The sequence below is a fragment of the Nansenia antarctica genome, assembly GCF_963989245.1.
Source record: "Nansenia antarctica genome assembly, chromosome: 14".
Lineage (NCBI taxonomy): Eukaryota > Metazoa > Chordata > Actinopteri > Argentiniformes > Microstomatidae > Nansenia > Nansenia antarctica.
Window position 1 is genome coordinate 19997972 of NC_137684.1, and position 17896 is coordinate 20015867.

At 43.2% G+C, this 17896-nt stretch overlaps 2 protein-coding genes across 2 annotated transcripts in view; one reads left to right on the forward strand and one right to left on the reverse strand.

Annotated features, from left to right (window-relative positions):
* Nucleotides 1-17494, reverse strand: part of tmem117 (transmembrane protein 117) — a gene marked incomplete at both ends in the record, with an annotated part of 33207 nt that extends 15713 nt beyond the window's left edge. Inside the window, 2 exons of the mRNA XM_080544677.1 lie at nucleotides 2178-2310; nucleotides 17212-17494. Of these exons, the coding sequence (XP_080400803.1) occupies nucleotides 2178-2310; nucleotides 17212-17494 (416 nt within the window). The remainder of the gene's footprint in view (nucleotides 1-2177; nucleotides 2311-17211) is intronic.
* LOC308170420 (P2Y purinoceptor 1-like) lies at nucleotides 7083-10139 on the forward strand (the record flags this gene model as incomplete). Its single annotated transcript, XM_080545213.1, has 2 exons — nucleotides 7083-7128; nucleotides 9139-10139. 2 exons carry the CDS (start codon nucleotides 7083-7085, stop codon nucleotides 10137-10139), a joined length of 1047 nt encoding a protein of 348 aa, XP_080401339.1.
* Nucleotides 17495-17896: the final 402 nt, after the last annotated feature.

Consider the following 17896-nt stretch of genomic DNA (forward strand, 5'->3'; position numbering starts at 1 on the left):
GTTCTTTTCAGTTTTTGCCTTGCCTCAGGGGGAGATGCAGAAAAAAAAGCTTGGACATGGATCAAAAGACTTAAGTTTCACTGCATCATCAGAGCTGGAACACTTCCATCCTCTCTCCCATCCCCCCTCCATCTCTCCCCCACCTCCCTCCCTCACCTCTCTGCTAACGCTGCTGCATTGGCTCCCATTCTTCAGCCCAAAGCCATAGAACCCGAGGAGCGTCCTGGCAGGGTGTGAACACTGCTCTTACGGGGCTGTCTTAAACACAGATGTAAACACTAATGGACTTTGGCAGTCAGAGCCCAGGCCTTGAGAGGACACACTGGAGATGCTGGGAGGGAGCAGACAGGAAAGGCAGTGTGGAGCAGAGGAAAGGTCCCTACCTACAGCCTCTTGGCAGGCGGCAACTGCGTTCACTTGCTTTACAATAGCACCATCTATCTTTCTAAGAACACCCCTACATGAAAGGAATGACTCAGTGATGTCATTGGAACGCTCACATTAGAGGCAACTTGTTAAGTCTGGAAGGAATGGATTGTTCTTATGACTAAGCCATCAATTGTTATGAACCAGTGAAAATGCCTGACTCATTGTTACTGTAGACACAGTCACTCTACACAGCTTTCTTCTCTCACAGATGCAGAATAAGTTCATATTCCCCTGTTGTATTGGAATTGACATTCTCCAATACATTCTGGATAACCACCAACATACACCCTAATTGCATGTGCAACAATTGTGGTGGTCTAGTGGATAGTGAGTTGGACTTGGGATCGGAAGGTTGTGAGTTCAAATCCCGCCTGAAGCCACACCACTACTAGTGTGCCCTTGGGTAAGGCACTTAGCCCTCAGTTACTCCAGGGGGAATGTCCCTGTAATTCGTAATTGTAAGTCGCTTTGGATAAAAGCGTCTGCTAAATGGCAAAATTATTTATTAATTAAATTAATTAACAATTGGTAAAATTGTGTCAAAGTTGGCCATCTTTACCCTAATATTTGAATGAGAAATAATCCAATTGGAGTTTTGAATACTGTGTCTAGCATTTCCATGATATGCAAAGCATTTTCAGTTTACAACTGTTTACAAAAAAAACTTGGATTGAATAATTAGTTCAATTAGCTCAAAACCATTGTTACAATCAAGCTACAATAAAATTCATGTTGGAGAGTAGTAAGTTATTTGAATCGAATTGGGGGCACTGAATGTCTCAAAATAACCATTTGGGACACAGCATACCTCCCATATACTGTACGTGCATGCCCCCTAGCATGCCCCCTTCACTCCTGCAATAAAAGCCTTTTTCTCTTTTTAATTCCAAAGCCTGAAATGGGGGAGTAGCGAAAAAATAAATGGTCTCTTTGACAGACACTCAGTGAGACTGCAAATGGAACTTTTTTTCCTGAGCGGGCAACATTTATCGTCTCAGCGGACCGACTCCTCTGCTCAGCCGTGCGTTTCCCTCCCTCAGCCGACCAGAAAAGAGCCTCCATGATGGATGTCATTGTCACAGTTCTGGCCAGTGTGACGGATGGACAGATTATACAAGCATATCCCCTTCCATTCACGTATACAAACACAACACCTATCCCGCAAGCTAATAGCCTGCATGTAGGCTAGGCTTATGGATGATGTGGAATGGTATTATCATACTATCTCTTGACCTTGAGTGTGGCTGGATATGAGGGGCAGGTTTTCTTTTCCAGAGAATGACACATCATAAATGCATAAATGGTTTCCTGTCTCTGGCTTTGACGGGCATGTCAGACACTGAACTGCAGTTGGGTTGCTCACTGCGAGTAAAACGGTGCAACAGTAAAGAAAATAGAGGGATAGTGGGGAAGAAGAGGGGAAGCCATCTTGGATGACACAGCTCACATGCTGGTAGTCAGTAATGTCAAGATGGCTATCCTACTCATGGTTGGAGTTACGGTGGTGTTGAAGGTGATCTTTCAGGTGCCCCCCCCCCCCCGCCCCCCCCTCACACACACACACTCACACACACACACACACACACCGCTACCGACTTAAAGTCTAGGGGCGATTGATCAGAGTGAGATTGAGCCTCCACTCCAAGGCGAGACTTTCGGATCGATCACATGGTCAATTCGGAGAGAGTGGGGCTCTAACAAATGAGAGCAGAGGGATGAAAACAGATGAGAGACATTGAGTGGCTTACCCCATGCTCCCTGCCATCAGGAGGACCAGGTTGTAGATGTGGGAGAAGATGAAGAGGAAGAGGATGGTGCTGAAGAACATGGTCATCCAGGAGCCGTGATCCTCGCGGAACATTTTCAGACGTAGATATCGACCTGGGGGGAGGGGGGGGGGGAGGGGGACGTGAGGAGACACCTGTTCAGTCAGTGGCTCTGTTCAAAAGGGCATTCTCTCAATGAGTCTGCTGAACTGTCTACCACATATGGGCACAAATGAAGATTAAAGGATACGCAGCGCCCATGCACATCAATAATGTTCCCCCCCTCTCCCTCCCTCTCTCTCTCTCTCTCTCTCTCTCTCTCTCTCTCTCTCTCTCTCTCTCTCTCAGAGCTATGCCCTTTCAGCGTCAAGATGATGATTAAAGACCAATTTGAAGCACTGCTTCCTCTCCCAGAAGTGATTTTCTTTTCAAGATGAACTGACCTACTATCCAGCAGGCTTTTCTAAACTAACCAACTATCCAGCAGGCTGTTCTACACTGACCAACTATCTAGCAGACTGTTCTAAACTGACCAACTGTAGGCCTCCAGCACAGACTCAAAATAAACAACTACAAAGCACATTCTGTTTTATCAAACGAACCAACTGGACAACACCGATTCTTTTCAGGTGGCATCCCTTCAGTCATTGTATATCCATACACTTGTTGGTTTTAAGATGTATACACACATAGCATTATATGTTGTCTTTTCAGAAATCAGAAGGAGAAGGTTGTTTAAGCACTGATGTTCACTATTTCATGAGGAGGGTTCAGCGTGATTAGGCAGATTATTCACACATTTGTGACCTCTGGTGTTGTTTGGTTCTCCAGGCTGGGAATCAAATTACAGGGAAAAACTCTCTGGTAGAGCATGAGATTGATTCAGATTCCACACCTTCTGCTCGGAATACATAATCACAGACGTCCCCTAGGGTGCCACAGCTACAGTGGGGGAAATACGTATTCAACACATCAACATTTTTTTTAATTGAACATAATTATTTCCATCGCAGCGATTCACTTGAAATTTAGACCAGACGTTGGTATTAACTCAATAAAACTACACAGCTAAAGAAATTGTAACACTCCTATCCATAAAAGGTTATGTGCAATAAAGGGGAATGACACAGGAAAGAAATATTGACTAACTGAAATGTGTACTACTTCGTGAGCTTAGAATGATAAGGTTCTATCTCCGTTTAGGGTAGTTCAGAGATATTGAGCGTCAAAGTTCTTACATTCCATTATGTTTTGTGAGATGGAACCTTTGTATTTTATGAATTACTAACTCGAAAATGTCAACATTTTTAAAATAACACCACACAGGCATTAATAAACACCTAATGGATCAGATTATGTAAAAAACTCAATTTTGACAAAAATGGAGATAGAACCTTATAATTCTAACGTCACGACTTGGTGGAGAAGCCTTTGTTTCCAATGACAGCCTCAAGACGATTCCTGTATGAAAGATCTAATCTCTCACAGTGATCAGGTGGGATTTTGACCCATTCTTCAACACAGACAGTAAGTCTTTAAATCTTGAAGATTCCGGGGGGGGCCCTCTGGTGAATCTTGATCTTCAGTTCCTTCCACAAATTATCTATTGGATTTAAGATCCTGGCGATTGACTAGGCCAGTTCAACACCTTTATTCTCTTCCTCTTGAACCAATTGAGTCTCCTTTGCAGTATGTTTTGTATTGTTGTCCTGCTGTCCTAGGATTTTTAGGATCATACGCAGAACCTCCAAACATGGTGTGTCGTATTGTTGCCGAAAGGTTCGATTCTTGGGTTTGATCAGACTACATTCTCCCAGTAATCTACAGGCTTCTACAAATGTTCTGTAGCAAACTTCAAACAAACTTCAACATGCCTTCATGCCACATGCTTCAACGTGGCGGTCGAGTGCATTGCCTATTGTTTTCTTTGTGACAACTGTACCCGCTGCTTCCAGGTCTTTCTGGAGCTCTGTTCAAGTGGTCTTTGGCTCTTGGGCTACTTTTCTGACTAACTTTCTGACTGCCTCGTCAGAAATCTTGCGAGGAGCTCCTGTGCGTGGTTGGTTGATGGTCAAGTGATGTTCCTTCCACTTGCGGATAACGGCCCAAAAATCGTGTTGCAAAAGTGATTCATTCAGATGATTCAAATTAGCACAGGTAGGAGAGCTTCTAGTAGTAGCAAGCTGATTTAGTGCTTTTTCTGACTGTGTTAAATACTTTTTTCCTGTGTCATTCCACTTTATTGCACGTGGCCCTTTTTATAAATTGGAATGTTACAATTTCTGTATGCGAATGTGAATAGCTGCAATGGAAATATGTTGAGTTGATGTGTTGAATACTTATTTCCCCCACTCTGGGGACTGTGACGGCCATTCCAAAACCTTAATCCGTCTTTCCTGGAGGTACTTCATGGTTGGTTTTGAGGTATGCTTCGGGTCATTGTCTTGCTGGAACACCCAACCTCTCTTCAACTTCAATTTCTGGACTGACCTTCAAACATTAGCCTCTAGAATGTCTTGATATTTGGTGGAATCATTCTTCCTTCCACCCGCACAATATTGCCTGTGCCCCCAGCTGCTACACAACCTAAAGAATAATGGATCCACCTCCATGCTTAACAGTTGGCAAAGTGTTCTTCTCTACAAATGCGTCACCCTTTTTTCTCCAAACATACCTTCTTTGTCCAATTTGTCATTGGACAAAAAGTTACATTTTGGTTTTGTCAGTCCAAAGCACATAGGCTTCAGGTTTCTCAAGGTTTTCTTCAGAAAAATTTAAATAAAAAGAAACCTTGTAGCATTTAGTGTTCAGGTTTGCTTTCAATCACTTGGAGATTAATTGTAACAGACATTTAAACCAGGGCTGCCCAAATGTTTGCACCCCACTGTAACTGTATGTCCCTCTCTGTTTAGATTCCAACATTGTTAATATGCTGTATTAAACAGGCACAGAATTAATGTGTGGCATATATTAAGGTATACATACTGTATATAGAACAACCCTATTAAAATGGTTGTTATAAAGTTGTGGTACTCATCAATGTGCGGATGCCCAGTGTGGAATGGTGGAGAGTGCTCCGTTTGTGGTATTTCAGGGTTCATCACAGTTGCATAATTGGATTGGTTTGCATGGGTGAACTTAATAGCCTTCAGAGCCAAGGAGGATCTCTGATGTCGGTGCAGAGTGTGTATCGGCACATCTGACTTTTAAAGCGGCCATCCTAGCCAACGAGCATGGCGGGCCTTCTGTTAGCCAATCTGTGTAAGATTTAACTAGGGGGTGATTCAAGATCATTCAGCCAGCACTTTGACCCATCACACCTCCCCTCCACAGAGAGGCCTGATAAGGAGTGATTCACGAGCGCCTTCTACACTCAGCTCAGGTTAGCAGCAGGACACACACACACACACACACACACACACACACACACACACACACACACACACACCCATGCAAACAAATTATTTAATTTGTGTATGTACAACCCACAAACATAATTCAATTAGCACAAATACATGCACTAAATATGCCACATACAAGCATACAGTTGGTTTCGAACATTTCCAGTCAGCTGTGCTTATGTATTATTAATCTACACGCAATGACCTCTGCAATTTGTTTCAATGTCTTCTGTTTCTCAAGACGTTAGCCTCCCATCTATCAAATATAGGGAGTTGTCTCCATCTAGTGGTGCTTCAGTGACAGTACCACATAGCTGTTCTGTTCATATTGATCATTTCAGTGAAAGATCTTGTGATGTTTACATGATCATCACACTGATATCCCAATTTTCTAGATTCACTTTTCTAGATTCACTCTACCCACAAAAGATGGGTAGAAACATATCTGTAGTCAATAGATGTTTTTCTTTTTTAACATCACATCTGACCAAACACGGTCCTGCAGACCCTAGTGTTATCACAATTACTGCCCGGTGGTCTGGTCAGGCACTACTAAAACGAATCTAGGGAAGCTACAATGGGTCGGCTTGCCCTGCAGTGTACATGAGAACATATATAAACGACATGCATGGCCGGCTTTTCGGGCCAAAAGTTGATGAGAGGTTAAAAGCATCACTTCTATCGTTTGTGAAAAAAATATTAATGTTCTGAAAAACCCAGACTGTTTGTATAGGCAGCTTACACTCAGCTCTGATGCACACACATACCCCACCAAACATGCCACCAGTGGTAACTACGCAATTCCAAAAACTAAAACAAATTCGAAACAATGTGCAGTGCTGTATAGAGCAGTGGTTGAATGGAACGCCCTACCAGGTTATTATCTAAAAAAAACCAGAATAAAATCAGTTTAAAAAAAGTGAAGCAACACATCATACGCATTAGATCCTAGCTGAGTATTTTAATTTGAATTATATTTCTGTTATTCATTGTTTTGTGTGTGGATGGTTCTTTTTTGTTATGTGTCCTTAGGATGCTCAACTATGGCTGTGAGCATTGCTAACTTTTATTTTGTTTTTATTTGTGTCATTTGTTGATGGTTTCTTGTATATGTTTTGTGTGGACCCCAGGAAGAGTGGGAGAACGGGGGAACCTAATAAATCAAAACTAATCTAATAATCAAAATACCAGTAATAATCAAGTATCATGGACCCAACACTATGAAACAAAGGTCATAACACTTAAAGCACACATACACACACACACACACACACACACACACACGCGCACACACACACACACACACACACACACACACAGAGGCACACACACACACAGAGGCACACACACACACAGAGGCACACACACACACACACACACACACGTCACTAGCGGACAAGCAGTCTATCGACAGCACCAGACTGATGAGAAGCATACATCTAGTGGAGGTGGTCTGAGGGAGACCTGAGCGCTGTCTCCTGTCACCATGACACCACATCTCATCAATAATAAGTCTCTGCTGATCAAACAGGGTAGGTACAGAACTTCTGAAATATACATTTGATATACATAACCATAAAAAGTATACTGTGCATGTAACAATGTATGAAAATAAGAAAATGTTTGTGGTCATTATACTGTACAGTAGCATTCATTATTGTAAGTATGTATTTATTTAGTCTATTTTGATATTATTATTATATTTATATTTATTTGCAGAATGATTTTTTAAACTACATTGGAAGAGAACACATATCAGTGTGTCTGCAATACTTTTGATCAGTTAAGAATATGAATATAAAGATGTCACTTATGCACACATGTAATAGATTTATACTGTAACTACATTGTTTTCAACATTCAATGTTTTCTGTATGTGGTTGAAGACAAAACCGTAGAGTAGTAAATTCTACTCTGTGACTCACTGTGAGTCACTGTCACTGGGCAGACAGAGTATACTGTATGTCGAAAAGCATGATCATAGTAAATGTTACCTTCCGCTTGCACAGGCAATATAAATAACCTGTCAGTGATTGAAAACAAAGGCAAATATTGGAGGTAATAGATCAACAGTGGAATCCTAGGTTCATTATTCCCATGACATATCCAAGCTATCACTTCCTGGAGACACTTGATGTCTCAAGGACACGTGATGCCTGGAAACTGCCGACAGAACTATGAGAAGATGTAGACTGTAGAGGTTTTAGAATCAGGGCAGACAAGGGTTCATTCTTCAACACAAAGATTCTGGACTTGACTCCAATCATTATGAGTTGTCTAAGACCTCGTTAAGACCTGGGCAAGAATAACTTAGTTTTTAATCAAATAATTACCAGTAATGGCATGGTCTTAACGTTCTTGAGCTACACTGTGCTTTATTATGGCTGTGTTCGGAATGGCATACTAGCATACTATTCATACTAGGTATGACATAGATTTTGAGTATGCGAGTGCATTCACACTGTATAGTATGTGAAATTTGAGTATGCGAGAAATCTAGTATGGATACTAAATTATCCAGAATCTCTGAGTAGGCCTATGCATTTGACCCATGCCATTCCTACTCAACTTCCCCAAAATGCATTGCGCGTCTCTTCAGTCTCGTCAAGCTGTGTCATACAAACTTGTTATACAGCAGTTGTTTTCATGGTCCGAAAGCCTGGAGACCGAAAGCTCGCAATAAACATTGTTTCTTGCACAGATTTGAGTGTCTGATCACGGATGAGTGGTGGTATTTTCACTATTTGGGGAATTTACATGGTGAAATGTAAATTTAGTCACGAATGGTCCCAGTATTGTAGCTTCAGATGAAACAAGTTGGTTGCAGTAGCAAGCCCACTATATGTTATTGGTCATATATATTTATTTTAATCCTGTTCTTTTACCAACTGCTAAGACAACAATATAGTAAGCTTTAGCTAGCTAAAGATATTGGCCCCCAAATAATTTTACAACTTGTTTAGCTATTATGTTCCGACGTTTCTGTCGAACCCCGCAGTGAAGGTATCGAAGCAACGTAATGACGCTAGCGAACAGAAGTGGGAAAAAAACGTCAGATCAGATATATAAACGGGTTATTTTGATAAACTGGCCACATTTTGGGAATATACATGGTTACTTTCTTGCCTGAAAACATATTAAAACTTACATAAAATGACATGTTAACACTTGTAGAGCCAAAATTACAGCTTTTAGCCCATGGTTTAAAATGGAGGATTTAAAATCCCTGCAGCCTGCCGGTGTGAAATGCATTCTGGGATACTGAGATGCATACTGCAGTGTGAACGGTTGGCTGGTATTGGCATAGCCTACTACTTATTATGAATTTTGCAGGCAGTAGGCCTATATACTCATTGAGTATGCAGTATGCAGTATACTAGTATGCCATTTCGAACACAGCCTGTGTAATATTGTAAAATACCACCGCTCTCAATAAAGGTAATATTTTAGAGTAAACATAAGCTGCTTGAAATTAAATGTATGTTTTAACGAGTGTCACTTCTACCCCCCCCCCCCCCACCCCCTCACATACACACACACAGAGGTTTTCTTGGAGTATCTGAACCAGTCCACAGCATTTTGCAGCCAGTTTAAGATCGGTCAGTGGTACTGCTACATCCTGCTGGTCCTGTTTGTCGTCGCCCTCCCCCTGGGAATTCTGGGTAACCTGGTGGCCCTGCTCGACTACACCTGCTTCAGGAAGACGAACACCACCACCAACGTCTTCCTGCTCAACCTGGCCCTGTGCGACTCTGCCTGGATCCTCACACTCCCCTTCACCATCTACTTCAGCGTCCAGACGCCCAACCTCAGAGACTTCCAAATCTTCTGCCAGCTCAAGAAGATCTCCTTCAACATCAACATCTACGGCAGCATCATCTTCCTCACCCTCATCAGCTTTGACCGCTACACTGGCACTGTGCATCCCATCAGCTCCCTACGGTGGTGGGATGTGAGCAAGGCCAAGCTGTGCTCCGCCTGTGCCTGGGTCCTGATCCTACTGAGCTCCATCCCTGACCTCTTCACAACCTTCGCCATCCAGAGACCGGGGAACATGTCTGTGTGCATGGACCATATCCAGGGCCCCTTTGTCTATCTCAAAACTATCATCATCATCAGGACGCTTGTCAGCTTCGCTCTGCCCTTCGGCATCATGCTGGCCTTCTACGTGAAGACTGTGCGGGTGCTACGGGGTCTCCCCAGGGGGGAGCGGAGGGGCAGGGGGCAGAGACTGGGCAAGCCGACTCTTCTGATCACGGCTGCTCTGGTGGTGTTTATGGTATCCTTTGTGCCCTACCACGTCATGGTCATGACCCTACTGTTCATGAGGATCCATGATCAGATCACGCCGGCCAACGTGAGCGTGCTCTACGCCTCCTACGACTTCTTCGAGGCCATGTGCAGTGTGAGCAGCTGCCTGGACCCAGTGCTCTACATCCTGGCTAGCAAGAGGTTTCAGAAGAGGCTCCTGGCCTTCAGGAGAGGGAAGCGGAGGGGGTTGTGCTGCTGCCGACGGACCAGGAGGGTTGGGGTGGAGGGATGATGCAGACTGGACTAACCTGTCATTGTCAGTTAGCTAGTTTTATTAGATTTTTCATTGCAAGCGCACTTGTAGCCACTTCCCACTGTGAGATATGATCTCTCACACAGATCTGCATGGTGTTTTTTGAGGTATAAATGTTACCTTATAGCAATATGATTATTTAACAAGAGCAGGGTAGAGGTTTATCTGTGAAATACGTTTATCTGACATTGACGAGGCTCTCCTATGTGAGTAAGTATCTAAAACACACTGGGTAGGGGTGGGCATCGACGATCGATAATTGATCGATAAGGATCTTGGTCGATCACAAAATAAAACATTTGGTCGATCACAAAAAAAAAAAAAAAATTTTTTTTTTTTTTTTGTGATCGACCAAATGTTTTATTTTGTGATCGACCAAGATCCTTATCGATCAATTATCGATCAATTATCGATCGTCGATGCCCACCCCTAACACTGGGTGTCTGAAAGATCAACATCCAAAAAGAAAGTACAATCCTTGAAATTCTTAAAAGGATGGGAACAACTAAGCCTTGGAGAGGGATGGGAATAATGCTGGGGAGAGTTGTGGGGTAGGCGGGCGGCGGGTGTGTCTGTGGGGGGCCTGTTCTGCCCTGGCCCGGGGTGCTGGGCCCATGCTTGATGGTCTGACCTTGACCCAGTTAGGACCTCATTACACTGATGATAACCTTATAAACTATAACTACTGCCAAAGAAAAAGAGAGAGAAAAGAAATAAATAATAATCATAATATTAATAACAATAATAATAATACTGTTTGGTCCTTCACCTACTTCTATCCATATTCACATTTGTGTGTGTGTGTGTGTGTGTGTGTGTGTGTGTGTGTGTGTGTGTGTGTGTGTGTGTGTGTGTGTGTGTGTGTGTGTGTGTGTGTGTGTGTGTGTGTGTGAGTGAGTGTATAAGCATATGTGACACAGTCTGATAATTTGGTCCGCATGTCGGCAACCAATCAAAATGTTCTGACTTTTCTTTTGAAACCGGGAACTTTCAACGTTGTTGAGAATCACAACACAAACTCGCTAGTCTAGCCAAAATACTGCAACGCAATGGATTTGGTGAGTAATCCCCCACTGCTACCTAGTTAACTATAACACTACTTTACATTGTTAGCAGGCTCACAAAACAAGCTGTGTTGTTTGACTTGTTTTCGAAGCCTCAGCCGAACAGATACGAGTGCACAATTTCATATATTGTTATCATGTGTCAGTGTTTCCTCCAGGATTTTTCACATTAGTGGCGGGGTGGTCGTCTTTTTCGCGCGCAGCGGGCGCACGCGAAAACAAATATAATTTCTTAAATAGCGGTCATTAAGTCGAGCAGGTGATTTTATATAGAAGGTGATCAAATACCAATATTGTTATGTACGACAGTATGTCATTGCAGCACTTTGTTGCACTTTACGACGTCACGTTCTGTTAGAGCTTTACGACTGTGTGTGTGTGTTATCAGAATGAATGGCACTTGACAGTAAACGGATCTCAGTTTGTATACCTGTGTGGATCTACATTTATTAGCATAACACAAACATAATAAATTAGATAGAACAACCCTGTTCATTAATGTTCATTAATGCTTGAGTTCATGCTGTGTGTGTTATTGAGACCGTTGGGAGAGAGAGCTCGGGTGAACTAAGAAAGTTGTGTATGAGATAGTTTACAATTAAACGCACAGATTACATGAGAGAAGCTATCTGTCATTATTTCAACCACTGTCCAAGTGGGGACGTTACAATACTTTCGTTTTAGAACGAAACGTTAGGCTAGCAGCGTTTAGCAGTCACCATTCTTGAGCAAAACATGATACAAACAAACATTCAAATACTCGTGTCGTCTTGATTTTTTTTTCGATTTCAATGTATGACGCATCATTTGAAAGCTTACCATCTGTAGTTTCAGACTATGTAAACAAACGAAAAATTACGTAAGCAAATGGTTATTATTTATCTGGTATAGATACCACTTCTGCGCCGAATGTAGCGCCACTGGCACAAATCCGCAGCCTGAATCAAAGTGGACTGTCTGAATCATTTGGTGGCGGAGGAAATTCATTTGTGGCGGCCCGCCACCAATAAATGCATATAGAGGAAACACTGTGTGTCTGTTGCGCAGAACTGTTGCGCAGAATTTATAGGCATTTATAGGCAACTATGGGCGTTAAAAGCGTGGGACAAGACAAGACGCAACCTTTTCACATCAATCCTACTTACAGTTTTATAAATGAGGCCCCTACCTACTGATCAAATATTTTGTTGGCTGTGCACTGAGCTGTACTGTACATGGAAAAGGTGACCAAATCTCACCTTTCATAATAAGAGCAAACATTGATCTAAGACAAAAATAACCTTTGATGAAAGTGGCTACTGATTTGTTCATATCAATCCATCCCTGTAATTTGTATCTCACACATAAAAACCCTCCTGGTTTTTCCCCTTCATATCTTAAACTACATGTAAGCAACCATCTCACAATAGAGTATAATTAGTCTCATGTTTGGGGTATTGCACCATCAAGTGGTTATTAGTCCACAGACACACACACACACACACACACACACACACACACACACACACACACACACACAGACACACACACACACACACAGACACACACACACACACACACACACACACACAGACACACACAGACACACACACACACACACACACACACACACACACACACACACAGACACACACACACACACACACACACACACACAGACACACACACACACACACACACACACACACACACACACACACCTCTCTCTGTGCTAGGCTATTCATCAGAGAGAAAACCTGAGCTCAGAGTGAAGTCCCCCATCCATCACACACCTCTAGCTGTGTTACCTGGTCACGGCATCACCGTCACTACGGGAATAGCCATGGCAACGGGCACCAGGGTCTGCAGAGCTAAGGCCTACAGTAGCTACAAGTCTAGCCCATAAATCAGACGTAGGATGTGACAACAGCACTGCCTCCACTGGGAGCCGGAAGCACTTACAGAACCACGGCTGTTTGAACAGAGCTGGCCTGGTCCAAACCCATTGTCACTGCCTTGTTAAATCATTTCCTCTGTTTATTTATGGCCCAGATAAGAACGATATACAGAAGACTTCATTAACTGAACAAACAATTTCCCCATGCCATGTCACTTGTTTGCCATCTCTCTCTGGGTTCCACCTGGGTGTTTTTTTTTAATCTTTCCCACAAAAGCAGTCTTTATAGTGAGGTTATCAGACAAATGTAAGAGTTGACATCCAGTGTTATGTAAATATCAAAAGCACCTGAAAAAAAGGGAGAAATGGATGAAGCTCTTTAGCATTTTGTTATAATGCTGTCAAGGATAATGGAAGACACAGGAACCTTAAAAAGATAATGGATACATTAACGATTCAGCACTAGATATCGCACTGGATCTCATTTAAGCTAAAACGTTGTTGGCGGAGTAAAATGCATCAAACAGCAAAACGTCCATTCTCTCTAAAAACAACATCATTTCAACTTATAGGAAGAGAGGGAAGCTGTCTCGGATCGTAGTGGATTTCCGTATCCTTAATGTTCTGCTACACACACATCGATATCGGCATTAGAAATCTTCAGTCTATACACAGTGGGAAGGTTGGCTGGCCCATATATTAAATGCACCGCGGTAAACTACATTAAGGCCATGAGGGCATTGCTGTGTCCTGGCATGGCTACAGTCATCTATTATTTACTGTGAAAGGGCAACCTCGGAGGGCCAACTAACACAGGGAGGTTACTGCAGCTGGATATTAAACAGTGTGGGGCGCTGGAAGGTCATACACGATGTATCAGGTCCTTACGACACACACACATGCACACACACGCACAAGCGTGCGCACACACACACACACACACACACACACACACACAGACACATACAGACACATACAGACACATACAGACACATACAGATACAGACACACACACACACACACACAGACACATAGACACATAGACACATAGACACACGCATGCACACACACACCACCCCCAGCTACAGTGCCACACACAGGGCCATCCTTTCCATCGTAACAGCATGTGACAGCACCCAGATGGCAACCCCAAGGCTACAGTCCAGTCAAGGACCAGGAGCAGCGTTGGACAAAGGCACATTTAACAACAGAGGAATGATCACAGGCATGCAGAGCAGGCCAACACTGCTAACCTCAGATCTCCAGTCCTCACTGATCAAATCAAATCGGAGGCCAAATAAGTCTTTCCTCAAGTGGCTTACACTATTTAGGTAGATTGAATGATCTGCATTTGATTCAATCAGTAACTTCTACAGTCTGAGATTAATCCTGTTAGGATGACTACATGAGCACATTAACCTGCAATGGGGCCATTATTCAATATTCACTATGCTTAAACACACCTTTTAACATTTACTGAGACCACGAGCCTTGTAAAAGGGAGACGCATATATTATGTTAATCCTGATGCAGCACAAAAGAGAAGCAGTTTCCTGTTTCATCATCTAGATAGGACCAGCCATTACTGATTATTACTGATTATTACAGAGGGAGGCCCAACAACACAAACAACAGTGAGTGCTGTGCTACTGTAGATCACTGTAGGGAAACAATAAAGATACGATGGATATAGCACGGCTGTACAAGTTACAAAAACAGATGTCGTAGGGATAACACTCCATATTTTCACTACATACTGTATATTAACAATATGGGAAAGAATGTCTGTAACAATATGACAAGAACATTCTAAATAACATCCAAGGTTTGTATGAGAAAGAGATATGTTAACGCCCTGGTAAAATGAAGGATACTACATGAAAAGGCGGTCGTGAATTATTACTGAAAGTCCCAACCTGCAATGCTGACCTCAACAGAGTTCATTTTTCAAAAAACACAAACAACTGAAGCATAGTACAACCTTGAATGGGCAGACAAACCAGACAACGCAATGTTATGTCCTTATTATAACAAATGCACAGAAACAGACACGCTCCTACTGAACGACCAGAAGCCATGCCACTCACTCAATAGGAGAGCACATAGCCTCGAGTGTCTGGAGAAAATAGCATAGGATCTCCACGTGCCTCGGAGGTAGTCTTAACCCAAATAGTCTGTCAGTAGCCATCCATCACCTTGTGTGCAGTGTAGCTGTGCTATCTGAGATTTTTAAAAATACATTGTGCCCTACCTCCGCTCATATCCATTCGATAGCATGATTGCTAACAACAAAAGAGTGGATTTGGAATGCCAATGTGAGTATTGTGTCACAAATGGTTTACTTCATGTTTGAGTGGGAGGAGGTGGTGTAATTCACCATAAAAATAAGTGTTTGTGAAGTTCAGTTTTTTCTGGTCATGAATGATAAATGATGCACAGCGAATGTGTCAGATAGCAAAACAATGTCTGGTTTCCATTTACGTACAAATTGATACAACGTTGAACACAAATGCAAATAATGTAACTGCATGAATAACTCAACTATTACGCAAGAACCTTCACTTCATAACCAAAATATCTAAATGTAAGACATTTGATACAGCCATAACTTTTTACAAGATGTATGACCCTTACAACCAAAATAAATATCTCATATGCTCATAGGTTCTCATATTTATTCATTTTGGTAAATGAGACATTTCATACACTCAAGTGTGCCTACTGCCTCCACATCATTGGGTAGAGTAGATTAGGAGCAGCAGCACAGAGCTCTGTACTTGAGTAATGGAAGCACCCATGTGTGCAGTGGGATGGGTATAGTGGCTTGTGTCTGCTGTGTTAATGATCCATAATGGATGACATCTCTCCACACATAATAGTCAGTCACTGTGGGCATCAGTGGCTCTTCTAGCTCTGCACATCTCGCATTTGAGGATTACATAACGGCATTGCAAAAATGTTGTGCTTGACCCCCCCCCTGCATCTCTCATAACTCACTTTCTCCTTTCCTATCTCTCCCTGCTTTTCTCTCTCACTCACTTAAGCCTGCCTACACGCACGCGTGCGCACACACGCACACACACACACACACTCACACCATCTGTTCCCCCATGCTCTCCTTCGCCCTGCGCCGCTACACTGTGGCCTGTGAAGTGCATTAGTCTTCCCTGGCTCCAGCGTGAGGTGTACTCTCCTCTCCTCGCTCTGTGTTGCCTCTTCCCCCTGCAGCCTAGGCTTTAAGGCTCCAGCTCTGACCTGAATACACTGCCCTCAGAGGAGACACAGCCATGCTGAGCACTGATGGAAATCCATGCGACTGTGACACGATATTCCACACAATTATGAAAGTTCAGGAGAGGAGTGGGGGGGGGGGCGGGTTCAAACTCTCATCTTTAGTTTTAGCCTAAAACCGAATGGCATATGAATCATCCTCCGTTTAAATCAACTGTTTGTTCGTGAATTAGGTTACGGCTTGAGCGGACGGAACAGCTCAACAGTAATGTTCCTATGATGTAAAGGCTGCACCAAATCTATATTTATAGTGAGCATGTCATGCAGTCCTCGACGTCTTTTTTTGCTCTGTGGAGACAGCCGTCTGTGGAAAGATCAATCATGCTGTGACCCCCCTACTAATTATAGTCATTAACAGCTCATCTCAAGAATAAGGCCCTGCCAATATCATGATGTAAGCGAGCGGCAAATGGACTGAGTGAGTCAGGGAAGGAAGGAAGTCATCTGAGCCTCTTCGCAATGTAAACAAAGGAAGGGCCAGAGGTGTCAGTCGCAGGTATATGAGAGCAGAGGGAGGTGTGGAGAGGGTTGAGGTGGCTAGGGAGGAAGGATGAGAGAGGAGATAAAAGAGGGGAGGTGACAAAGAGGGTGAGCCAGAAAGGAGGGGGGCCAGTGGAGGGACAATTGTGCTGAAATACATAAAGGCAATAGAAATGGGAGAAGCTGAGATGGGATGTATTCTAGGGTGTCTGTACATGTGTCACCCCTGTTTGATGTCCGTGTTTTTTTCTTTGATTCACTGATCCAAGTAACAAAAACAGCTCATGAGAATGTCAGTACGCAACAGTCTGCATTCCTCATTAAGATGCGCATGACTTACCAAAGAGCCGGCGGTGGAATATGAACTTCCCTGCGAACAGGCCGATGACTATGGCCAGTAGCCACGTTAGCACTTTGAGGACATTCCATCCCCCGCCAGGGTACTTGTTGACGATGAAGGAGAAGCAGTTGCCCACGACGATCATGTGAGCCTCCGTCTGACTGTGGGAGACGGGGTCCTCAGCGAAGATGAGGAAGTTGCAGAAGGTGACGAGGTAGGCTACGAACAGACGAGACCATGGATGCTGGACATAGTATCGAAATTGGGCTTTTAAATTTTCCATCCTGAAGGACCCAAGTCCCAAGCTGCAGGCCTCCTGTGGGGAAGAGAATGGTTGATACTATAACATAGAGCAGATTTACAGTGAAAACATCTGAGTTCATGGAGTTCTGTAAACTTAAAAATGTCAGTATACATCTAACCTGTCCTCCCTCGTTCCGCTTGAGTACCGGCCCTTATCTAGCACCATCATACTGATATTTTGGTTCCACTGCCGGGCAACGCTTGAGCAATTTCCCCAACAGTGTATTTTTAAATCTACGTTTTTACTAATCACCCCCCCCCCCCAACACATACACACCTCACGACTGCCCTCCATGCCTTTCCTGGCCCTTCCAAATGCTTTTCCGTCCTCCTCCGACCCTGTTTCCTAAAATATCCACGGTGGGAATTTGGGGTGATGTCA